Below are 23,890 nucleotides of genomic sequence, written 5' to 3'. Positions count from 1 at the left end.
GCCTGAGTAAAGTACTGGACGGTGACTGTGTGCTTGTCCCCACAGAAAAGGGAAAAGAATTGAAAGAAGAGTGGGACTAGCGTTCAGAGGACCCTCTAGGTGGTTCCGGGGTTCCTTTTACCCTAATTCCCTTTGAATTAAAAAGATACTTTCTGTATTTTCATTTCTCCACAAATTAAGGATATTTAATACAAATCCCAATTATCAAAAGTGAAATTTTTTTAAGTCCCATAAATGTAATGCTTTTCAGAAAGAAGCAGGGTGTGAATGGGCAGTGGACTCAAACAGGCACCAATGTGACGTCTCTCCCAACAAGGTGAGAGAGCTTACCCAGGCGAGCTTACACCACCTGAGTGCAGGCCTTATTTTGCACCAGAGGTGACAGAGAGCCACCACCACCCCACCCCCCACACCCCAGGGCAGGCAGCCTCTGGGGACAGGTGCTCCCTGAGAGTCCCGGAGTCCAGGTCCAGGCTGCTCAGGGACCACACGGTTCCTCGCTGGGAATTAGGCTATGGAAGGGGCCTGAGTCGAGTGTTGTGTGTAGCAGAGAAAGGACAAAGACAAGCCTTGAGTATTTGCCTGGACATGCTAAATCCCCATCCCTAGTTTTCTTTTCTGTCCTGGCCCAGCTTTGCAGCCCTGAATCCTTTCCAGAGAAGGCAGGGAGTAGAAAAACAAGGAGAGAGAGGGCATTTTGTTTGTTTTTGTAAGAGCTTTATTGAGATAGAATTCACATACCATAAGTTTGCCCTTTTAAATTGTACAGTTTAAGGGGGTTTGGTATATTCAAGTTCTACAACCACCAACAGCATGGAATTTTAGGACATTTGCATCACCCAAGAAGAATCCCTTATACTTTAACCGTCACCCCCACACCCCCCAACTCCTCAGACCCACGCAACCACCTGCCTACTTTGTCTCCGTGGACTTGCCTCTTCCGGACATTTCATATAACTCAAATCCTACAATCTGGGTCCCTTTTGTGTCTGACTTCTTTCACTGAGCCTAACGCTTTCCAGATTCATCCATGCTGTGCAGACGATGTCTGGGTGATGCTTAAATTCACTGGTCCCGCAGACATGTACTGGTTACCGAGCACCTACCGTGTGCCAGTCCTGGGGGCCCGGCCAGGAGTAAGAGCGACAGTAAACTCTTTCCTGGAAGGTTTCTAGCGGGGAAGAGAGAAAATACGCCAAGTGAATCAGAGAGTGGCCTGTGATAGTCCACGGTGCTCAGAGCTGCGTGAAGTGCAAAGCTGGGAGTGACCAGACCAGGAGTTGGGGGGTGGGGAGGGAAGTGTCCTTGCCTCGAGGGGCCAGCGGGGGCCTCGGCTTGGGGAGAGCGCGGCGTACTGATGAGCTCAGCCTGGGAGTAAGTGCGGGGGCCAGGAGGCCGCCGCGATGACCCCCGGGGCTGCGCCGGGGACCGTGGCGGACCCCAGCGGGCGTTCCCAGGTGCGAGCGGGAGCGAGGGCGGAGACGAGGGCCTGCGGCCGACGGCGGGCGCCGCCACCACCGACCCCGCGCGCTGACCCCCTCCCGCCAGCGCCCACGCACCGCCCCTAGCCGGGGCCCCGCGCGCCGCCCGCTCCCCCTGCGCGCCGCCCCCCTCCCCTTCCTGGGCGCAGGCCCCGCCTCGCCGCCGCCTGAGCCCACCTCCTCGCGGCCGCCGCCATTGGCCGCGCGCGCCGCCTCCGCCCTCGGCCTCGCACTTCCTGGCGGAGCCATGGCTGCGCAGCCCGCCGGCCCCAGGACTCCCGCGACCCGGCCCCGCCGCCGCGCCCGCCCGGTCCCGCCGCCGCCAGGGGTCCCCGCGCCGCTCCCGTAGCGCGCCCTCCAGGTGGGCCTCGGCGCGCGTCGGGGGGTCGGGGGGTCGGAGGACTGGGCGGGGGGCGCCCATCCTGGCGAGCGGGGAGCCCCGGCCGCGCCGCCCCCTCTCCCTCCGGGCGTCCCTGGGCGCCGGGGGACGCGGCGGGAGGGGGAACCGCAGGTGAGACAGGTGCGGCCTGCTCGGCCCGGCCCGCGCGGCCCAGGTGAGTGTCCCCGCGTCCTGCCGCGGGCGCCGGCCGGGCCGCGATCCGACTGCGCCTCCCTCCGCCGCCTCGCCGCCGGCTCGAGCCTGCCCGGCGGCCGTTGTGCCGACAGTTCGGCCGGGGGGTGCGGGCGCGGGTGCGGGCGAGCGGCCGCGGCGCCGCGAGACCCGGGGCTGGTGAGTCGCTGCGGCGTCCGAGTCCGTTTCCCGATCGCTGGGGTCGGCCGGTTCAGGCTAGAAGCCGGGAAGCGGCTCGCAGAGCAGGCTCCCCGGGGACCCTCCGTCCGGATGTCGCCTCTGTTCCCGTGTTTACTCAAAGACCTTTTAACGCGGAACCGGGGATCGCCCCTGCCCCTGTGGATGGCCTTGACCCCTTCGTCTGCCTCCGGGAAGCACGGGAGGCGGCTGACACCCTGCGCTCCTGCGCGCGTTGGCCGCGAACCGCTTGCCCCGAGACAAAAGGGAGCCTCCAGCAGGGGAAACTCTCCCAAGAAATCTTGGCCTAGAAACGAAAGCTTTCATCGCAGAGAGGGAACCTGAGCCCTGGATGGCTGCAGGGGTGGTGGGGAGAGAGGGACCTGCTGCTTTCTGGGGTGTGACCTTGGGCGGGCCTCTCTAGCACCTGAGCCCGGGCGTCTGCGGTGATCGCGCACCTGTCTCAGAGAGTGAAGGTAGAACGGCCAGCAGGCACTGTGTGAATATTGGCTTCCTGCCCTTCCCTCCTGAACCCCTTAGCAGCCCCCAGGCCGTTAGGTCAGAAGGGACCGGGGTGCTACAGCTGGCCTTTGTCACAAAGTTGCAAGTTTGTCAAGAAAAATCTAGTTGCCCTTTCCTTTCCCCAGGGAGCTGGACAGGATGCACTGTGCCCCAGGTTACTCCCTTGGGAATGCTGGAGCCGCCCCCCCCACCTCGGTGTGACTCCCATTATCTTGACATAGTGCTTGCTTCTTGTGACATTGTTTTATTAGGCAGGGCTGTTTGTTCAGTAGGTAACAAATGGACTCTTTGTAACTCAGAGAAAAGGGGGAAAAAATTCCTTCTTAAACCCAGTCTGTAACTTGTGCCCATGTAGCTGGTGTAGTCCTTCCTCTGTGCTCCTACACCCCCACCCCCGTCCCCCAAAGCCTGGCTCTGTGCTATTATTAGTGAATTAGTCGGCATTTCGAAGGGGGAAGAAACTCCCATGTTGCCTGATACTCCAGCCCATCCCATAGAGATGATTATGAGGTCTAGAGAGGTGAATGTAACTGTTCAATGTTATACTGGACCTTCTAGGCAGGACGTACTGCCTGTAGGCATGTTTTTTTTTTAAAGATTTTATTTATGTGACAGAGAAATCATAGGCAGAGAGAGGGGGGGAAGCAGGCTCCGTGCTGAGCAGAGGGCCCGATGCCAATCCCAGGACCCTGGGACCGTGACCTGAGCTAAAGGCAGAGGCTTTAACACCCTGAGCCACCCAGGCACCCCACTTTTTTTTTTTTTTTTTAATGGACAGGCAAGGTAGCTTGGGGGTTGAGAGCAAGGACGCCTCCCTGGGTTGTAGTCCCACCCCGCTGCTCCTTCCTGACTGTGTGACGCTGGGCAAGTGACCATATCGCTATCAGCTTTCTCCTCCATAAACAGAATAATAGTTCTGGCTTCCTGAGGGTTTTGGGGCCATTAAATCAGTGAAGACCTAGGAGTGCACTTGTAGGAAAACCCCTGTGTCTAGAATGTGACTGTATTTCTTTTGTGGCTGTCATCACTGCATCACAGCCTGGCCTTCGCTGTGATATTTTAAAAGTAAGAGACTCCCGAACCCTGGGCCACAGTGAGCAGAGCTTGTGGGTAAAGGGCGCACGACTGCCCACTTTGAAGCTGGATGGGCTTAGGTTGGATTCCCCGCCGTTTACCAGCTTTGTGACCTGGAGCCCAGTGTCCTCACCTGTGAACGGGGATGTGACCTTAGCGTAGTTGGGCTCAAATGAGATCACACACATACATCCCTTAGCCAAGTTCCTGGGTCCCAGTCCAGGCTTTGAAATGGTAACTAACTATTGTCATTATAATTTGGATCCAGTCCAAGTCTTCCAAGAAGAAGGCTTCCTCCCGATCCAGCAGATATTTGTGGGACAAGGCCTAAAAGACGCGACGTCAGGTTTTAGTTTATAAATGAACAAGGTTAGATGCTCCATCTGCTCCTCATTCTAACCTGATTTTTTCCAACTCCATGTCCGAGAGCTCTTGACAGTATACGGTCTTCTCTCCCTCTTTCCTCCTGTGACCGCACCCTGGCTGTCACTGAGGTCCGCCAGCAGAGCTGTGATTAATGAATGACCTAGGGTTTGGTCTCCGAGGCTCAGAGATCCTGTTCTCGTTCCAGGGCTGCGGTCTCTTCTATGATGGAGGGAAGCCGGCAGACGCGAGTGTCACGGCCCTACAAGATCAGCGAGTCCTCCAAGGTCTGTGAGTGGGTGCTCGCTGCGGGCTCAGGTCGCCTTAGCAGTATGGTGTTTTTCTGATGAGTTTGTGCCTGATAGACTGATTTTCTGTTCCTTCTTGGGGGTGGTGGTAATCTCCTTAATGATGAATCGGGGGAGGTAGCAGGGACACGGAATGGAAAATGTGCCCTAAACTCAGAGAGGTAGGGGTAGGGGTGGGGGGGGGGGACATTAGAACTATACCTTGACCCGTTAGTTCTTTGCCTCAACTTGAATACGTGGCTGGGACGGAAGAAAAGCCGCGGGATGTTTGTCCCCACATGGGGCTCAGAAAACTCCCAAGGACACATCCATTGACAAGCCAGTCACCCACCTCATGGTGGGGGCAACACGTTGCCTACCTGGCTGTTAAGGGCCCAGAATCTTTCCCCAGTCGTGACTTGCTGGGACCCTACGAGCAAGTGAGGGTGGGTTCCCCAGGGCGGGCTACCAAACAGTGTCGTACTGGCCATATCAGGATCACCCCGGGAGATGGTGAGGGGAAAGGTATGGAATTAGAAATGCATATGCCCCACTCCATCCCTAACTGGCTAAATTAAAATCTGAGAGTAGGACCTGGGAATCTATACCATCAGTAGACTCTTCAGACGGCTCGGAGCAGCCCCTGTCCCCCAAAGTACTAGATGTAAGGATTGGGGGATTGGTTTGCAAGGCAGTCTCTGTTTATACCTGTCCCTCTATAAATATTGACAACACCCTATTTTTCTCTGACAGTGGTTCTCTTGGAGATTAATAAATGCTATGGTTACCTTAGATCATGCATTTTCCTTTTTTTTTTTTTTTTAAGAGATTTTACTTATTTATTTGACAGTGAGAGAGTATGCACAAGCAGGGGAGAGGGAGAAACAGGCTTCCCCACTGAGTGGGGAGCCCAGTGTGGGGCTCGATTCCAGAACCCTGGAATCATGACCTGAGCCGAAGGCGGTCGTTTAACCAGCTGAGCCACCCAGGTGCCCCCAGATCACGCATTTTCACTGCAGCCGCCATTGCTCCCAAGGGGCCAAAATTGGTCCTTGGAGGTGCAGAAAGGATCCTACTTTTTTGTGTGTGTGTGATTAGAGCACAGCTATGCATACGGTTCACACACACATATGCAGAATATATGTGGTCTTTAAATTGCACGGGAACTATTAGGAAAAATAATCTTACAAGATTGGAAAAAAGGTTAAGGAACAGCATTTTACAAAGAGAGTTGTTAGCAGCCTTTAGACTTGAGGGGGAAAAAAAGGGGCAGAGTTTGTGCAGCTGTGCATGATAGGAAACCGGAGTGTAATTTTCAGGAGAAGTTGGTTCTCCAGAGAAGTGGGCTCCTATTTCTGTGCGAGTTCCCGGGAAGGCGCTTGCCAAGCCTGGCTTTATCCGCTGTGAAAACCCAGAGCGGTCTCGAGGCTGTTTCAAAGAGGCTTTGTTTCAGACCCTGGCCACCGAGACAGGGTAGCTTTCTCAGTGTGATAGGGCTAGAAGTCTTTGTCCCTTAAAGCCACATCCTGAGTTTGTTTCTGTCTGAACCTATCCCTTGGTTAGATGGTATTTAAGCTTCTAACTTTTTGTATTAAAGAAAGAGCCCAGATGGTAAGTGTATCCTCAGTTTTCCAGACGTTAAACACATCAGTGTAGTCAGCACCTGTCCCAGTCTCCAGCTTCCAGGACTGGAGTTTTGTCTGCCCTTGAACTTAATGTAAATGGGACCAAGGGGGGTCGGTACGCCCATGTGCCTGGCTCCTTTCACTGGTTAGTCTGCTTCCGAGGGTTGCTGTGTGGTGTACTGGGAGGTGGTTCCTTCCCAGGGTGCTATCGTCTTCCCTTCTGTGACAGCCACTGTTCATTTATCTGCTCTGAAATGTCTTCATCCATTTTAATGGTGATTTTTTTTTTTTTTTTTTTTAATATGAAATACCCCTTCCTAGCATTCTGGCTGGGTTTGCTACTGAGTGGCTGTGTTCCTTCACCCGCCTCTAAGGAAGGCACTAAAATAGGAAATAAATGAATGAACAGGATTAAATACCATCAACGAATGTAGGAGTTGGGCCTTCCAAATTACAGAAAATGCTGCAAGACTGTTACTACTGTCCCTTTAAAATTGGGAAGTCACGTTTGTCTGTTTTTTTTTCCCCCCAAAGTTTTCATCTCTGCAGCTGCATGAAAATGACCAGAAACGGGGGGTTGTAGTTGAGACCCAGGTGAAGAGTGGAGCGTGCCTACTTAGCATGGAGACCCAGTTTTGGAAAGAGGGGCTGCCCTTCTCCCTGCTCCCGGGAGCAGATGGTCCCCTCAGCAGCTGTCATCTGTCCCCACCCCCCGCCCCTCGGGGGGCTGTTTCTCTTTTTACACTGCAGATGGGGGTCCTGTGTATACCCATTTAAGTGTGGTGGTTCCTCATCCCCACCAGCTTAGAGACTGGGCAGCCCGCCCACTCGATGCTCCTCACTTCTCTGGATTTGGAGCCTTTGCCGTCACGAGTTAGCCTGCGCTGCCATGGTGCCTTTATCCTTCCTTCCTCGAGGGCATGCCCAAGAGGGGCCCCCAAGCCAGGATGTGGTGGAGCCCAGGCCCTTTCTGCTTCATTAGAAGCCCAAACCAGGGGCGCCTGGGTGGCTCAGTGGGTTAAGCCTCTGCCTTCGGCTCAGGTCATGATCCCAGGGTCCTGGGATCGAGCCCCACATCGGGCTCTCTGCTTGGCAGGGAGCCTGCTTCCCCCTCTCTCTCTGCCTGCCTCTCTGCCTACTTGTGATCTCTGTCTGTCAAATAAATAAATAAAATCTTAAAAAAAAAAAAAAAGCCTAAACCAGCCCAGCCTGGTGCACCGTCTCTGCCAGTCACCAGAATAGACTAAGAGACCGTGTGTGGGACCTCGGAGAAACTGCTCTGTAATGTAACAGCCATAGAGCCTGGCTCTTGGCACTTGGAAGGGAAAGAAGCTTTGGGCAATATGGGTCTGGTGTCCTCAGCGGAGTGTGAGAACGTGGCCCACGCCTGTGATCTAGATGGGGTGGTTGGTGTGGGAAGTGGCTGGACCACGCGGGGACCGGAGGGAAGGAAAGTACTGCAGTCACAGATGCGTGGGAGGCAGGAGGCAAAGAAGGAGATGAGACCCATGTGATAGGGCGTGGCTTGATAGGGGACCTGCAGGAACTTGGGGAGCCCTCAGCCCCTCTTCCCTCGTCCACACCCGCTTCCCCTTGCAGGCTTAGAGCCCAGCCAGCCCTTGCCTCAGGCACCCTCAAACAGGCCGGTGACCTCGCGGATGTGTTTGGACGGCCTCCGTCTCCCTGTGCAGAATTTCGTGATTGTTCCAAGGTCGACAAAGCAAGCTGCAGGCAGATCCTGAATGCCCGGAGCCTCACTGGTCTTCCAAGGGTGGAGGAGCTGCTGTCTCGGTCTGACAGTCTTTGCCTCCTCCAAAGCACATGGCAGGACCATAGCACTCAGTCCATGTCTCCCAACCGGAATTGCTAGAATTAATCCATTTAATTGTTCATATTAATTATTTTGTTAATTCTGCCTCTGTGTGATGATGAAAAGTTTGGGCTCTCGAATCAGACCTAGTTTGAAATCCCAGCTGTGCCACTCAGTCACTGTGGGGCTTTGGGCAAGTTTCCTTGTCTCTCCGAGCCTCAGTTTTCCTCATCTGGGAAATGGGCATGATAACAGCCCTTCCTTTGAAGGGTCATTATGACCCTTGAATGAGCGAGAGCACAGCGTGGGACACATCTAAGCCCTGCCCTGGGAGAAGACCATGCTCCTGCATATTTCATGATTCCTCTCTTTTAGTCTGGGTGACGACTAGTGAAGCCGTGTGTCTGAAAGGAGGAGCCCCAGAGCTCCTTATTCTGGAAGCATTGCAGAGTCTCTGGGACCGGACACATCCCTGGATCATCAGTAGAAGTGGAGGCGGGGGTGGGGGGGGGTGGGTGATGTCCCTGAAGCATGGCTGGGTGCTAAGCACTTTTTAATAGAGAGAGAGAGAGCGAGAGCAGTCTTTGTCTGGGTGTGAGGCCTTGGTGGGCGCTCCAGCTGTCCTGGAAGCAGCTCCGTGCCACAGTGTGTCTCCTGAACTCCCCATTCCTGACTGCGAAGTGCCCTTATCTCACTCGTGACACTGGGAAGTGGAGACCGAGAAGCTACTGTGGTTTCCCAAGACCACAAGCTAGTGAGTAGCAGAGCTGGGATTCAAACCCAGATTCTGTCCGAGTGTAGACTAGGCTGCTCTGAGCCACTTCACCTTTCTGATAGGACAGCAGGTTTTTTTTCTTCTTCCTTTTTTAAATTAACATGTATCATTGGTTGCAGAGGCACAGGTCTGTGATTTATCAGTCTTACATAATACCCGGTGCTGTTCCATTACGTGTCCTCCTTAAAGGACAGCAGGTTTGACACCTGTTCGTTCAGGACCCACAGTAAGAAAGAAGGGGGGCAGGGAGAAAAGAAAGAAATGTTCCAGGAATTCTATTTAGAAAGAAGAGAGGAAGGATGAGAGACTAAGAGAAAGTAAGTTTTTCAGAATTGTATATATAATGAAAGAAAGTAGGAAGGAAGAGAATGCTAGTCAGTTTTTAGGAACTGCACTTGATATACCACTTTTTTATTTTAAAGATTTTATTTATTTATTTAGTTATTTACCTATCTGACCGAGAGATCAAAAGTAGGCAGAGGCAGGCAGAGAGAGGAGGAAGCAGGCTCCCCGCTGAGGAGAGAGCTCGATGCGGGGCTCGATCCCAGGACCTTGGGATCACGACCTGAGCCGAAAGCAGAGGCTTAACCCAGTGAGCCGCCCAGGCGCCCTGATATACCACATTTTTTTAAAAAAGATTTTATTTTTAAGTTCTCTCTACACCCAACCTGGGACTTGAACCCCCAAACCTGAGATCAAGAGTCTCCAGCTCCTCCGACTGAGCGAGCTAGCCGCCCCTTTAGGACTTGCGTTTGAAAAGAAAGAAGGAAAGGTGCAGCGCGCGTGTGCGCGCGCACACACACACACACACACACACACACACAGAAACACCCTTATTTCCTGCAGGCTCTCTGACCTGCCGTTCCTGTTCTCTTTCACTGTGCTGTACGTAAGTGCTGGTCGTGGGGTACCAGACGGCCCCCGGGACCCCTTGGCGGGGAGCAGGGGTGCAGCGGGGGAGGGCTTGGCGTGCTCCCCCCGCCCCCACCCCGCGGTGAGCCGACCCCTGAGCCGTGCCCTCCACCGCAGGTGTACCGCTGGGCCGAGCACCCGAGCACGGTGCTGCAGCGGCTCAACGAGCAGCGTCTCCGCGGGCTCTTCTGTGACATCGTCCTGGTGGCGGACGAGCAGCGCGTGCCGGCCCACCGCAACCTGCTGGCCGTGTGCAGCGACTACTTCAACTCCATGTTCACCATCGGCATGCGCGAGGCCTTCCAGAAGGAGGTGGAGCTCGTCGGCGCCTCGTACATAGGGCTCAAGGCCGTGGTGGACTTCCTGTACGGCGGGGAGCTGGCGCTGGACGGCGGCAACATCGACTACATCCTGGAGACGGCGCACCTGCTGCAGATCTGGACGGTGGTGGACTTCTGCTGCGAGTACCTGGAGCAGGAGGTGAGCGAGGAGAACTACCTCTACCTGCAGGAGCTGGCCTCCATCTACAGCCTCCGGCGGCTGGACGCCTTCGTCGACGGCTTCATCCTGCGCCGCTTCGGCACGCTGTCCTTCACGCCCGACTTCCTGCAGAACGTGTCCGTGCAGAAGCTGTGCGCCTACCTGGGCAGCAGCGAGGTGCAGCGCGAGTGCGAGCACGACCTGCTGCGGGCCGCCCTGCAGTGGCTCACGCAGCGGCCCGAGCGCGAGGCCTACGCCTTCCAGGTGCTGGAGAACATCCACTTCCCGCTCATCCCCAAGAACGACCTGCTGCACCGCGTCAAGCCGGCCGTGTGCTCGCTGCTGCCGCGGGAGGCCAACTGCGAGGGCTTCATCGAGGAGGCGGTGCGCTATCACAACAGCCTGGCGGCCCAGCCCGTGCTGCAGACGAAGCGCACGGCGCTGCGCACCAACCAGGAGCGGCTGCTGTTCGTGGGCGGCGAGGTGTCCGAGCGCTGTCTGGAGCTCAGCGACGACACCTGCTACCTGGACGCCGCCAGCGAGCAGTGGGTCAAGGAGACGCCCCTGCCGGCCCGGCGGAGCCACCACTGCGTCGCCGTGCTGGGGGGGTTCATCTTCATCGCCGGCGGCAGCTTCTCCCGGGACAATGGAGGGGACGCGGCGTCCAATCTTCTTTATAGGTATGACCCCCGCTGTAAACAGTGGATCAAGGTGAGATTAAAGCCGGATTACTTCTTTACTCTTGATGACTTTCGGTCGCTTAACCTAGCCTTGACTGCCCCCCCCCGCCCCCGCCCCTCCCCTTACCACCACCCCCAGGCCTGGCCCGCCGTCCTGCTTGGGAACAGGGCCTGACGATCAAGGGACAAGCACCCATGGTTCCCATGCTTCCCCACGCCCACACCCTGCACGGGGCTCACGAGCGCCGGTCGGCCGCTGTCTACAGGCTCGGTCAGCATCTGGAGCGGAGCTTGCTTGGTACAATGTTCTGGGGCTGCAGAAGCACTCCCGGCCCATGCCAGCCCATAACCTAGCGCCCAGCCACATGTGGCGATCGAGCGCTCAGAATGTGGCCAGTGGGACTGAAACACCGAGTTCTCTGTTTATTTCCTTTTAACTGATTTATGTCCAAGAGGAAACGGCCACACGAGGCTAGCGGCAGCCATTCCAGGCAGTGTCAGTCTAGAGGTTTGATTCGGAGTTCAGACCCCATTCCCCCGTCTCAGAGTCTCCCTGGAGCTCCCCTCCTTGGGAAGGGTTTGGAGCTCCTTGAGGGCGGCCACCAGGGTTCATGCCTGCCAGCAGGTGTGACACATCTGGGACATGTGGGCGTTGGCCGAAGACCTGAGTTCACCCCCCGGCTTGCTAAGTCAGAGCTGTGGATTTCAGACTGGTCCTTGCCCTGTGGATTTCTGCTTCTGCCTCTGGAGACGGGGTGGGAGGGCATTGTCCTTCTAAGCTCTGAGGCTGGCTGGCGCTCAGGGCGGTTGGCAAGCACCTGGCACAGGGGAGGTGGGCCCTTCTCTCCCAAACACCACCGCAGGCCACCACCCTAGAAAGTCAGTCTGTCTTTCTACCCACACCTCAGTGTTTTTATTTAACTTGGTGGGCTTTTTTGTTTTGTTTTGTTTTCTGGGCACAAAACTCAGAATGGACTCCGATGACCTTTCTGTTTTATTTTCAAAAAAAAAAAAAAAAATCTGAAACCCACCCCCTCCCAAGCTAGAAAGTGGCTCCCAGCTCTGGAGCCTGCGCTTAGAAGCTTTGTAGCGGGACAGCCTGAAGGCATGATCTCCTCCGGGACTGTGTTCATTTCTGTGTTGTGCCTGCGTTATTTAAAAAAAAAAAAAAAAAATTGGGTCTTCTGCTTTATAGTTTCCCATTGATTACTGTTAACACACTAGCACTCAGCATTAATTTGAAAAGTATCTGATGTGGGGAAGAGTAAAAGGAAAGATGAAACTGGGTTTTCCCTGGAACTCAAGTCCACGAGGTCAGCCATGTGGCCAGACGAGTTAGGAGAACTGTGTTCTCCATCCCCTCCTTGGGGACTTGCAGTGCCTCCGGGTTCCTGGGAGCTCTGAGAAGTCCCTCTCAAGAGCCTCCCCAGGCTTCAAGTTCATCTTCCTTCTCCCAAACACACTTGGCCACCGCTTGACCCTCCTGGGCTGTGTGTTCCATAGAACGTTTGGGAACTCAGTGCTCACTGTTGATGTCATCCGTGTCCGGGCAAGGGAAGGTACAGGTGTCCCCCCTCCGCAGGTGGCCTCCATGAACCAGCGCCGCGTGGATTTCTACCTGGCCTCCATTGAAGACATGCTGGTGGCCGTCGGTGGCCGGAATGAGAATGGAGCTCTTTCTTCAGTGGAGACTTACAGCCCCAAGACCGACTCCTGGTCCTACGTGGCTGGCTTGCCCAGGTGATGGGGGGCTCTGTGGTGGTCTCCTCAAATGGGGATGACTTGGTCCACCTTGTTTTCTAGATATTTTGATCTCTGACTCCAGAAAAAAATCTCCGGGCTTATAAATAACTGTGAGCAGAACGTGGGGATAGAGGGCATGTCGGTGACCAGTCAGGGCTCTGGATTCTGACCATCCAGGTGCAGGGGTCAGCTCTGCTGATCAGGCGGCTCTCCCTCCGTGTCCGAGTCTGTTCGCTTCTGGAATTTCGGGGAGAGGGTATCAAGTTCAGATAGTGAGGGCTTTCCCGAGGAACGTCCCCGAGTGTGGGCTTGGGTTCTGAGAGGTGACAGATGTGTGACACGAGTAAGTGTCCTCACCTGGGTCTTTCCTGCTTCATCTGTACAGCGGGCATGTTCACACCTGCCCCACAGGGCTGTCAGGGCGAGAACCCCCTACACATGGCACCGACATCGGGGAGTGCCCTGGGGCTTGGGGCTCCTTCTCTGTCGCCCGCGCCGAGGTCTGCACGGATCAGCGCTGGTCCTCATCACGGGTCCAGCAGAGGGTGCTTGCGCTGGTCTTAGCTGCTCCTTGTAACTGAACCTGCAGGCTCACTCTGTGAACAGACTTGCTGTGGGTCACGGGCCGCCACCTTGCCCGGGTCCCCGGGAGCTAGAAGGGCACGCGAGCGCCCACGTAATTTGTCATCCAAACCAAGGTGGCAGTGAGCAGGGAAGGTTAAGAGTGAATACCAACCGTGTTGTAGGCAGACCACAACTTCTGGCCTCCCTAGGTTTAGGTACTGTTTTTTATCACCCCATTTCACAGATGGAGAAGTGAGGCTTCGCGTTAGTGGTTAAGAGCGTCTGCTGCTGTCCCTTTCTCTGGGCCGGCTGGTGTGACTTATGTACCTAAACGCTACAACCACTTGTTTTTTTTCTTTCTAAACGGGCCTGAGCTGTACGAGGTTGGAGGAAATGTAGCCCGCGATGCCATGATCATTGGTGTGTGCGTGTAACAGGACCTCCGTGAACCCACCGCCCGTCCCGAGACCTGCCCAGGGCTGCCCTCCCAGCCGCTCCCCTCCCGCAGCCCCCTGCCTCCACGCAGCCACTCTCCTCAGTCTCCTCCCCTTCTCCTATCACCTGCGTTTGCACTTAGGTTTTGTTCTTTACTTTTTGGTTTTTACCTGAACTGCATTTTTTCGAGAAAATCGAAAATTGAGCAGAAGGTACAGATTGTTCCCATCGACTCTCCCCTTGGAGCGTACTCCCCCTATTGGTGACATCCTGAAGTAGCCAGCTACATTTGCTATAGCCCTGAGGGGCCACACTACTTGGGGGGGCTGCCCCGAGTGAGGGCTCATGGTCCAGTCTGTGTTGTACGTTCTGTGGCTCGGGACAGAAGTGTGGGGACACATGTCACACAGAGAATCTCTTGTGCTCCGCCCGTCCGTCCCACCCTTACCGCGAGCCCCTTGGGTGTTTGGCTGTCCCTCCAGTCGTTCCCGGAATGTCAGAGTTGAATTGTACTTTGGTTCCCATTTGATCAGGGGCCTGTGTGTGCCTTGATCGCATGGCCTCATGGTTTTCCGGAAGGAGCAGCCTTGTAATTCTCCCCACTCCTGCCCTGGGGGAAGCGGAGCATGAGGCAGAGCCCAGGCGGCCTGGGTGCCGGGCCCCACGCCTGTTTCTCTGCCTGGCTTGGCCCCACCTTGCTAGTGACAGCTGTCATCTGTGAGGCGGGCACGGGCTGCCTGCTCCCTGCGTGGTCCCCTCAGGTCCCCACCGCCCCCCTCTTCCCCAGAGAGCGGGTCGTCCCACTTTTGCAGAGGAGAAGAGCGCAGGCCTGGCGCCAGGAGGCCCAGCCCGGGCGCAGCGCTGAGCCCCCTCTGTCTCTGCCCACCCCCCTGCCCCATCCCTCCACAGGTTCACCTATGGCCACGCGGGCACCATCTACAAGGACTTTGTGTACATCTCCGGGGGCCACGACTACCAGATCGGCCCGTACCGCAAGAACCTGCTGTGTTACGACCACCGGACGGACGTGTGGGAGGAGCGGCGGCCCATGACCACGGCGCGCGGCTGGCACAGCATGTGCAGCCTGGGTGACACCATCTACTCCATCGGCGGCAGCGACGACAGCGTCGAGTCCATGGAGCGCTTCGACGTGCTGGGCGTCGAGGCCTACAGCCCGCAGTGCAACCAGTGGACCCGCGTGGCGCCCCTGCTGCAGGCCAACAGCGAGTCGGGGGTGGCCGTGTGGGAGGGCCGCATCTACATCCTGGGCGGCTACAGCTGGGAGAGCACAGCCTTCTCCAAGACCGTGCAGGTGTACGACCGCGAGAAGGACAAGTGGGGCAAGGGCCCCGACCTGCCCAAGGCCATCGCCGGCGTGTCGGCCTGCGTGTGCGCCCTCAAGCCGCGGCTGGAGGACAAGAAGAAGAAGGGGAAGGGCAAGAGGTACCAGGACCGGGGCCAGTGACCCGCCCCCAACCCCCAACCAGCCCCGCCGGAGCGTCCAGACCAGCAACGACTTCGTAGTGTCCTGGAACCATGATGTACTTCTTAGCAGCTTTCCTTTTTTTTTTTTAAAAACTTTTATGATTCTTGGTATTTCTATGGTATCACAGTAACCGATTAAATATTCTATATAATTTTACATATTATCTTGCTTGACTGCTTAACCCTGGGCCCAGGCATGAAATAGCCCCTCATCTCTGTGTAGGCGTTCTTCCCTCACGTGCAGTCTCCCCGAGGGGGCCCCTCCCCATCCCCCCGAGGGTACCTGGGGCAGGGGTGACGTGAAATCTTGGCCCATGACACTGGGGGCCGTGGTGGGGCCAGTTCGGAACCCCCAGTCCACGCGTCCCTCAGCCTGGCTGAACTGTTAGACGGATTCCTGGGCCCTGCCTCAGGATTATCATCCTAAAACTACCAGCAGTAGGGGTACAGGGGGTGCCCAGAAGCTATAACCAGGTCGCGGGCAATGTCAAATGTGTTCTTGTTAATGACTGGGGACTCAGAGACCCCGACAGGGCAGGACCTGGGACTTCTCACCAGAGAGACATTCCTGCCAGGATTTCCTGAGCTGGTGACTCTTGTTTCTGAGTAGTCCCATCCCCTGATGGGTAATCTTCCTGAATTCTAAAAGGGTCTAGATAATCAAGAAACTGGAAAAAAAAAAAAAAAAAAGCATGAAACTCTTACATTTTTTGGTAATCTGTGCTCTTTCCCCCCCCCAGAACCCACTTCTTAAGTTACATTACTGAGCCCCCCAAATCTGTTCATTTCTCAGGAAAGAAAAAGTGGCCATCCTAGAATTTGCTGTTGTTTTCTCTGGCTTGGCTCCAGGAAGCCCTCGACAGCCCCTCCGTGAGTGAGCCAAGCACACCTCTCCTCCTGAAGGAGGATGTCAGGTACCCGCCCCATCGCCAAAACTCAGCCGTCCGCTGCTAGGTCATTTTGTGCTGCTGGGCAAATTCTGCAACAAGTCTTAGCTGTTCCCTCATTCACTGCGCGGTGGTTACAATCACTGCCCCGCGGGGCTCGGCTCCTTCCGTCCATATAAGCTGTTAATATGCGTTGAGCACCTCCTGGGACGTGTGACCACCCCGCGCTGACTCCTGCAGGTCTCACTGCCAGGGTGTGCCCTTGGAGGAGAGCTGGGGACTCCCACCCCAGCTCCTGTGCGCACAAGGATGGGGGAGGAGAAGTGCACTTGCCGAGGGAGGCGTTCACGATCCATGCCTTGGCAAAGATCTCACTGCAGAGATGAGAACACCTCGAGATTTATTGTTAACCTTGGTACTAGACTCTGAATCTCCGTTAACATAGTTATTTAAAAAAAAATGATCTCTTTACTGTCCTTGCTTTCCTTCCCCTTGAAGGATTACTGTGATTTTGAGGGGCTTGGGCACTGAAATCTTCAGTACCTAAACCCGTCCCCTCTGTCGTTAGTGGGGTGAGCGGTCTGCTGACTTAGCTAGCTCTGTGCACGTGGAAGTCCCCAGAGGCTTACAGACTGTTGAGAGGTTCTGCAAGGCATGCAAACAATCAAACCAAAAACAAACTGTACAGTCTTCTTGGAGCTCCACAATACTTCAGTGAATTAAAGGCTCTGAGAAGTCCCACGTTAACTGTTAACCTGCCATCAATCCAGCATTGCCAAACTTCATTGAGCCCGAAAGCCTTTTTTGTCTCATGCCTTGTCCAGCCCTCCACAAACATGTTTTGCAGAACTTCTGCCAATTTTGGATAGCTTGCGCTCTTCCTCTTCCAGGAAAAATGTTGCTAGTAGAGGACCCTACAGAAGGCATGGGACCCGTGGTCTGTTCTCAGTCATGAACAAAGAGGTGGTGGTTTAACCAGAGTCCAGGGTCAGGTGGGGAAGAGCATGTAGATTCCATGTGTGCTTTGGGGGAGCAGGATGGCTTTGACCTTGGGAAGAGGAGAGCCGCCCATTTTTAGCTCAAGCCAGCTCTTTTATTTCTGACTACCATGACGTGTCCCCGGACAAGGGTGCAGTGCTGGTCACTATTCAGATTCTCTTGTGCCTTGTGGACTCCGTACAATGTCTCGCATCTCCTCCTTCATGCTGTCACTCTTGCCACCCTGAAGGCAGTTTGTCATTTGCATGGTTTAGACCCCAATATTGTTAAGGTTGAGAAGCTTCTTCCCGGGGACTGGCTTCTCATGATTGGTGGTGGTTTCCCTGTGCTAAGAATGTTGTCGAGCCTGTCGGTGTCCGTGGAAAGGATCCTCACGACCAGGAGGCAGCAGTTGCACAGACACTGGCCTGCTCGGTGGTGGGAGCCATGACAGGTCGCTGGCGTCCCACGTTGTTAAGGTGGCAGCGGCCCTGCGGTGCTGTCCAGCAGAGAATGGGGAACAATGCTACGTAACCCAGACGGGCAGTCAGCTCGGGACTGCAGCCCAGCAGGTGGCCATTTGAGCCGCAGAATCAGTGACACGGTTTCCAAGCCTGGTGACAGAGGTCGGGTTCTCGTATACCGTCCTCTTGAAATGGAGCGGCACTGTCTGCTGCCTTTGAGGACTTTTGAGAAGGCCGGAATCGTTTCTTTTGAGCTTTCAAGATAAGCATAGTGGGCTTTCCTACAGGTTTTTTTGGGGGGAGTTCTCACTTTTAAAGAACTGGAGTTTCCACTTCACATCAGCTGTTTGTTTGGTCTTTACCCAATCTGGAACCCTGTTTGCCTAAGACGAAGATGTCATTCTAGAAGGGAGGGGAAGAGAGGGCGGGAGAGTTCCTGGTTCCTGCCCGTGGTCTTCCTACGGCTTAAATAGAGGTTGTGTTAGTGACTTGCGTGTACTTCCGGCTCTGGCTCCTTCGGGATTTTTAACGTTTTAGTTAAGTGGTCACATTTTAGCATTTTAGAAGGACTGCAGGGTAGGACTTTCAGATCTTGATCTGAGCAGAACACCTGGGTGTGTGATTGTGTTCTGAAACACAATCACCGAAAAGGGGGCCTCCCAGTGACTTAGTAGAAAGCCCAGGGGCCAGCCTCAGGGGTGTTCAGTTTTGGGTGGAGACCCAAATGCCAAAGTGAGTGGGGCTCCCGTCCCTCCCCTGAGCTCCAGGGTCCCACTCTGTGAGCTCAGGAGAGTTAACCTGTGGTTCAACGTAGGTGGCCCCTCAGCCAGGGGACCTTCCAGCGCTTAGCAGCAGTGTGGGAAGCGGAGGCCTCCACCCCCTCCCCGGGTACACTTACCAGCTTCCCCTTTACCCTGCTCGGCCTTGGCCTCCGCCCGTGGCTTAGCCCAGCACCCGCCAGAGAAGTTCGAGGGCCTTCTGTCTCTCGGAGCTTCCCCGGAGTCTCGGGCAGTTCCAGCCTTGGCATCTTCAGAGGGGGAGGGGAGAGGGCCGTGTCCTGGCCTCCAGAGGAAACCTCTGGAGTGTAGGCCAGCTCCACTGGGCCTCGGAGATCCTGCCCTGCGCGTCTGCCAAGCCTGGCAGTTTTTAAAGTTTTTTGAAATGTTTTGATACTTTTTGATACCATTTGCTAATAACAGTTTTCTAGGTTGTTGCCGGGGTTTTCCACTTCCTGTTACCCCCCGCCCTGCCCCCAGCCCCTTGAGCTTGCACTAAACAGCAGGTGCCCTGGGGTCCGCGCCGGGGCCTCGTCCACCTCCAGTGGCTTTGTCTTGGATCTTCCTCTCCTCTGTGGCTGTGATCAGATACAACTCTTGAATTTTGTAAGGTCACGTGTCTCCCCTGCCAGGCCCCGCCCGGCCTATGACTGTGACCGCCTCAGGCCCCCAAGTGAGCAAGAGGGCACCGATTTGCCAAGAAGGCACTCTCGTTCCCCTAAGGTCCTCTTTGTTTCTCCCGAGGCTCCTACCTCAGCAGTGTGCACAGAGGTGAAACCATCCCTGAGGACTGACCCACGTGTCGCCTTTCTCATAAGGGTCATTGCTCAACCCCGGGCTTGCCCGGGTCCCCGCAGGCTCCTGTCCACCCCTCTTAAAGACATTTTCAATGCCAACTCTGTAACAGCGAACCATTCTGCACTTGATGGAACGGCTGCCCTCAGCTTGGAGGTGAATTCCGCTCTGTTTGAACAAGAATAGAATTTACGGTTTCTGGGGGTGTGTTGGGGTCTCAAGAAATTGTGTCTTTCCGTTGCCTCGTTAAAAGAGGTAAACGAGTGTACGAATGTGGTGGAATGGGGCAGAGGGCATCAACCTTCGTGTCCGTTCTCTTTGAGAAAAGGAGCTCCGCTTCTCATAGGGACCTGATGCCGTCTTCTTACGTTTGCTTGCTATGGAAGGAAAACTCAAATCCTTTGGGGTCAACTGAAGTCAGTCATTACCACCAGTCCCCGCCGCCCCCTCCTTTCGAAATTAGTAAGATATTTGATGATTAAGCAATTTGTTGGGTATGTTCTGGCTACTAATGTTACCAAAATCTGTAATTGTGTGTATGTGTGTTTTAATCTGTTGCTTTTGTATTTGTAATTTTATGACATGCGAAGGTTTTCTGTGTCTTATCTCTTTTTAATTAATTTTCTGCACGTTGGTTTTTTTTTTTTTCTTTGTTTTAAATTCCGTACAGAATATTCAGTTCTCAAAACACATTAAAATGATTTGCCTGCTAGGGTATGGTTTATTTTATAATTACATTCCTAGTCTTGTGTGGTTATTGTAATGATCTTCAGGCCTGTTTTTTCTGCCCGGACGAAAAAGAACCCTTTGCATGTTAAGCCCAAATATAATTTGGAAATTAACCAGACTGCCTTTTAGTGCTGTGGGAGGCTGGGACATTTTGAGGCTGCTTTCATTGTGCTTCTAATTACTATATTTTGCCAGGAATTTCATTCAAATCCTTGATTGCAGGACGAAGTCCTGTGACCTAAAATGAAGCTATTTGCTTAAATTTGTCAGTTGGGGTGATTCGATTAGAGAAGAAAAACAGAAACCAAGGGAAACCTAGCTTATGACAAGCAGTTTATTATCTTTATCAGAAAAATAGCGTAACATTTCTATAAGAACAGAGTTGGCTCCACGTCTGCTGGGGCCCAAGAAGAAAATGTGGCCCCACTCTCGCCCCAGGGGTTTCACAACCTCCCCACCCCCGCCCCGCCCCAGCGGACAAGCCCAGTCAGAGTTGGGACACCTTTTCCCTGTACCTTTAGTAACTCAGCATTGGGAGGACGTGGGAGGGAGGTCCCTGGCATGCCCATTGCCCCTGGGCCTGGACCAGAATTTGCCTCTGAGCCAATGAGCTGCCCCAAACAGGACCCTGCCACCAGATGCTAATTCGGTGGGATTCTAGAATCTTGGGTTGGAATTGGCGCTCTTCCCATTTTCCAGGTGAGCACTCCAAGGCTTGGGTCACGTCACCGAAACCCTAAGTTGAATGACCTTCCAGACCCAGCTGCTCTGTGCCGGTCTTGTCTGGGGTTTTCTGGAAGCCAGAACTTCGGGCAAGGCCGGTGAGTTACATGGGGAGGTGGTCCCCAGAAGCTGGAGTGAGACAGGGAGGGGGAAAGGCAGGAGCTTTCTCTACAGCTGAGAAGGAAACCACTCCCGGGCCATGGCTGGGAACAGTAATAAGCATTTACTTGGAGGACAAATCTGAGGGGTGACTGGGCTCTGCGGGGCCGCTCTGCCCTGGGCCTCACATGTGAGCGGGGTCAAGTGGGGCTCCGGGAGGCTCACTGCAAGTCGGGGTTCCTCCAGCCCCCCTCGCTCAGGCCCCCCCCCCTCCCGCCCCTTTGCTCTCTGGTTCTCTACTTGGTGACCTTCCCCCACTTCTGTCCCATGGCAGCCAGAGGCTCCCAGAGCCCGCGGCCCCAGGGTGGTGAGCAACAGCCTGGAGCGTCAGGGAGCATCTCTGCTGCTCGCCGAGGCCGCCCCGTCCAGGTTTGGGGTGCGAAGCAGAGGGGACACCTGTTGCTAGAACAGTGGCAGTGAGTTGCCGCAGCAGAGGTGTTCGTGCAAGTCGACCCCAGGAAGGAGAGTGGGAGCCAGCTCCTCCGTGTCCGAGAGACCTCGGGCGCAGGCAGAAGCGCCGTGGCAGGGGGAGCCGGCGCGTGCCACGGCTGGATCTGGGCTGTAACCCCGGTCGGCCAGCCCGGCCTCTTGCAACTCTTCCAGCTGCTGAGAATCACCACCATTCGGTCTCCCTGTGAGGTTTTGTGTCCCCAAATCCCCCAGGGTGCACACTTGTGACCTCAGGGGCTCACCAGAGAGGCCCTTAGTTGTCCCCAGCCTCAGAAGTAGCAGTGGGGGGGAGAAGGGCAGTCTGTATGGGGCTGGGTGGAGGGCAGAGTGGGGGCGCAGGCCCATCTCTTTGGAGCCCCACACGGACAAGGTCCTCACCACCCATCACCCAAGGCCGGGCCATCATCTCAAGGACCTGTTCTCATCCTTGAGATCACCTTCTCCGAGCACCCGAACAGCTCCGCTTCAAGGCACGAGGCTCCTGCACTGTGCCTGCCAGACACCACTGCAGGGTCTGGGGACACGATGGCCAGTGGAGAGACAAGGACCCACAAACACTGGTCAGTAGGGACACACTGATCCGAATGCATGAAAACCCATTGAACTCGACTCTTTTAAAGGGGTCAGTCTTATGAGATGTGAATTCTATCTCAACAAAGCCGTTTATTTTTTTTTTTCTCTTATGATTTTATTTATTTGACACAGAACACAAGCAGGGGAGCAGCAGCAGGAGAGGGAGAAGCAGGCTTCTCACTGAGCAGGGAGCCCAACACGGGGCTTGATCCCAGGACCTTGAGACCACCACCTGAGCTGAAGGCAGTTGCTTAATGGACTCAGCCATCCAGTCACCCTAGATCTTTTCATTTCTAAAGCCCCACTTTGGGAGTGTGCATGGCAGGTGAGGGAAACAAAGGCACTGAGAGGGAGCTGGGACAAATCACAGACGGCTTAGACAGAAGAGGGAAGTGACCTGCGCTGTTTTCAAAGCAAAGTCTGGGCCTGCGGTGGAAAGCAGGGATGGGGCAGGGGGAAGGGTAGGAGGAGGGAGCCGGCTGTCTGCATGTGGACACTGCTGGCCAGAGTGTTCCCTGAGAGACCCAGCCCCCCGGGGAGGGGCCGCAGCTGCCCTGTCCCTAATGCCCTGAAATAAACAACAAATGACATAGACCTGGTGACATCTTCCTTGTAGCTCAGAGCTCCGTGGGTCAGAAGAGCGGCCGGGGCCCACCTAGGAGGTCCTACTGCATCCCAAGGTGGCTTAGCCAGGGTCTCTTGCAGGGGGCACGGCCTCACTTCACACCACTCTGGAGGGGAGGCTGGCCCCTGCTGGCCCCGTGCACTGCGCACCTGACCTTTCCCACCTGGGGTCTCAGAGACGGCTGAGCTCTCACCTGGCAGCTCAGGCCAACCCTGTTCCAAGACAGGAAGTGGAAAGTGCCTCTGTCCTTTTCCTAAAATTTAACATACAGGGGCGCCTGGGAGGCCCAGTCATTAAGCGTCTGCCTTCGGCTCAGGTTATGATCCCTGCGTCCTGGGATCGAGCCCTGCATTGAGCTCCCTGCTCAGCAGGAAGCCTGCTTCTCCCTCTCCCACTCCCCCTGCTTATGTCCCCTCTCTCGCTGTCTCTCTGTTAAATAAATAAATCTTCTAAAAAATTAAAAAAATTAAAATTAGCATACAATAAAGTATCCTCTTTGTGTACAGTTCCGTGAATTTTATCAAAAGGCCAGTCAGTCGTTGACTGTAGAAACTAGAGCCCAGCACTGGATGAATGGAGAAGCGAAACGGCTATAAGCATACAATGAAATATTACTCAGCTGTGAACAGGAATGACGCTGTGATCCAGGCTACAATGCAAGGGCCAGAATGGACAAATCTGGAGAGCCAGGAGGTGGATTAGGGGTTGCTCAAGGCTGGCGTAGGGATGACAGGGATAGGAAGCTGTAGCTGACGGGTACCAGCTTCCTCCTTGCAGTGATGAAAATATCCTAAAATCAGTGGTGGTTCTGGGTCCACATATCTGCACCCATGAAAAAAAATCCTTGGAACTGTACGCTTCAAAGGGGCCAACTCTGTCGATGGGAATTCTATCTCGATAGAGCTGGGGAAAGGATTAAGCAATAATCCAGTCCGTTCTCTGAGTTCTGAGCTTGTGGTCCCAGATAGCTCCAGGCTGAGAGCCGGGAGACAAAGCTCCCGGCTTGGGTTCTAAAATGGACAAAATGATGAGAATAGAGGTAGTGTTCAATTTGGGCCTGTGGGGTGGGGGGAGCTCAGGGCATCCTCGAAGAGCACCTTAGAGCAGGGGTCCTCAAACCATGGTCCCCTGGACCAGCGCCATCGCCGTCACAGGGAACACCCCAGAACACTCAGCGCCTCCTGGTGGGTATAACTTGGGCTCGATTGTGGACCACTGCGCTCTGGAGGTGTCTGTCTCCCGTCTCCAGCCGCAGATCCTCCCGGGCTGTGAGAAATCAACGTCACTGGCCAAAACCTGAACCACAGGGCTTCTCTCTGGCCAGACACAACCCGGTCTAGGGGTAGCTCCAGCTTCCAGCTTCAAAGACTGGAAAAGGTCTTGGAGCAAACTTCAGCCAGACCGCGCACCTACTGCATCGCAGAGAAAGAGAACCACGCCTGTGGGCTGCCTGCTGACGTGGGCAGGAAGCTGCCGTGTGGCCCAGCCCTTTGACTGATGTCCAGCCTCCTCCGGCTCCACAGGTCACTTGACCAGGCACGCCACAGGAGTGACTCATCCTCCCCAGGGGCCGCGGCCCCACTCCTTCAGTCATCACAAGGCGCTAAAAATACAGGCAGCTCCAAACTTCTAAGCTCTAGGCCTTTTTTTCCTGTTCCAGGCTGAGGTTCAAGAGACCTAGTTCCCCATCCAGTGTTCCTAACGTGGGAGCCTGGAGCAAGGCTTTGCTCAGTGCCTCCTGTTTATG

General features: G+C 55.0%; 1 protein-coding gene across 3 annotated transcripts; it reads left to right on the top strand.

The window, feature by feature from the left end:
- The first annotated feature begins 1,692 nt into the window (after positions 1-1,692).
- Positions 1,693-15,041, top strand: KLHL36 (kelch like family member 36). Of its 3 annotated transcripts, none has more exons than XM_032853839.1 (5): positions 1,693-1,842; positions 4,397-4,475; positions 9,715-10,788; positions 12,340-12,497; positions 14,409-15,041. In XM_032853839.1, exons 2-5 carry the CDS (start codon positions 4,413-4,415, stop codon positions 14,962-14,964), a joined length of 1,851 nt encoding a protein of 616 aa, XP_032709730.1. In that variant the 5' UTR covers positions 1,693-1,842; positions 4,397-4,412; the 3' UTR covers positions 14,965-15,041. The 3 variants fall into 3 exon arrangements, with proteins under 3 accessions (XP_032709730.1, XP_032709731.1, XP_032709732.1); XM_032853840.1 differs by lacking the exon at positions 1,693-1,842 and adding an exon at positions 2,188-2,211; XM_032853841.1 differs by lacking the exon at positions 1,693-1,842 and adding an exon at positions 2,432-2,705.
- Positions 15,042-23,890: the final 8,849 nt, after the last annotated feature.

The sequence above is a fragment of the Lontra canadensis genome, unplaced genomic scaffold (genome assembly GCF_010015895.1).
Source record: "Lontra canadensis isolate GAN:19392208 unplaced genomic scaffold, GSC_riverotter_1.0 scaffold8, whole genome shotgun sequence".
In the NCBI taxonomy this organism is placed as follows: domain Eukaryota; kingdom Metazoa; phylum Chordata; class Mammalia; order Carnivora; family Mustelidae; genus Lontra; species Lontra canadensis.
This window is presented reverse-complemented; position numbering and strand designations above follow the sequence as displayed.

Bases quoted from the DNA above. Each gene is read 5' to 3' on its own strand.
- KLHL36 (XM_032853839.1), top strand. From the start codon at position 4,413: ATGATGGAGGGAAGCCGGCAGACGCGAGTGTCACGGCCCTACAAGATC. The intron at 10,789-12,339 runs GTGAGATTAAAG...CCCCCTCCGCAG, and splicing joins GCTGTAAACAGTGGATCAAG to GTGGCCTCCATGAACCAGCG. The intron at 12,498-14,408 runs GTGATGGGGGGC...ATCCCTCCACAG, and splicing joins TACGTGGCTGGCTTGCCCAG to GTTCACCTATGGCCACGCGG.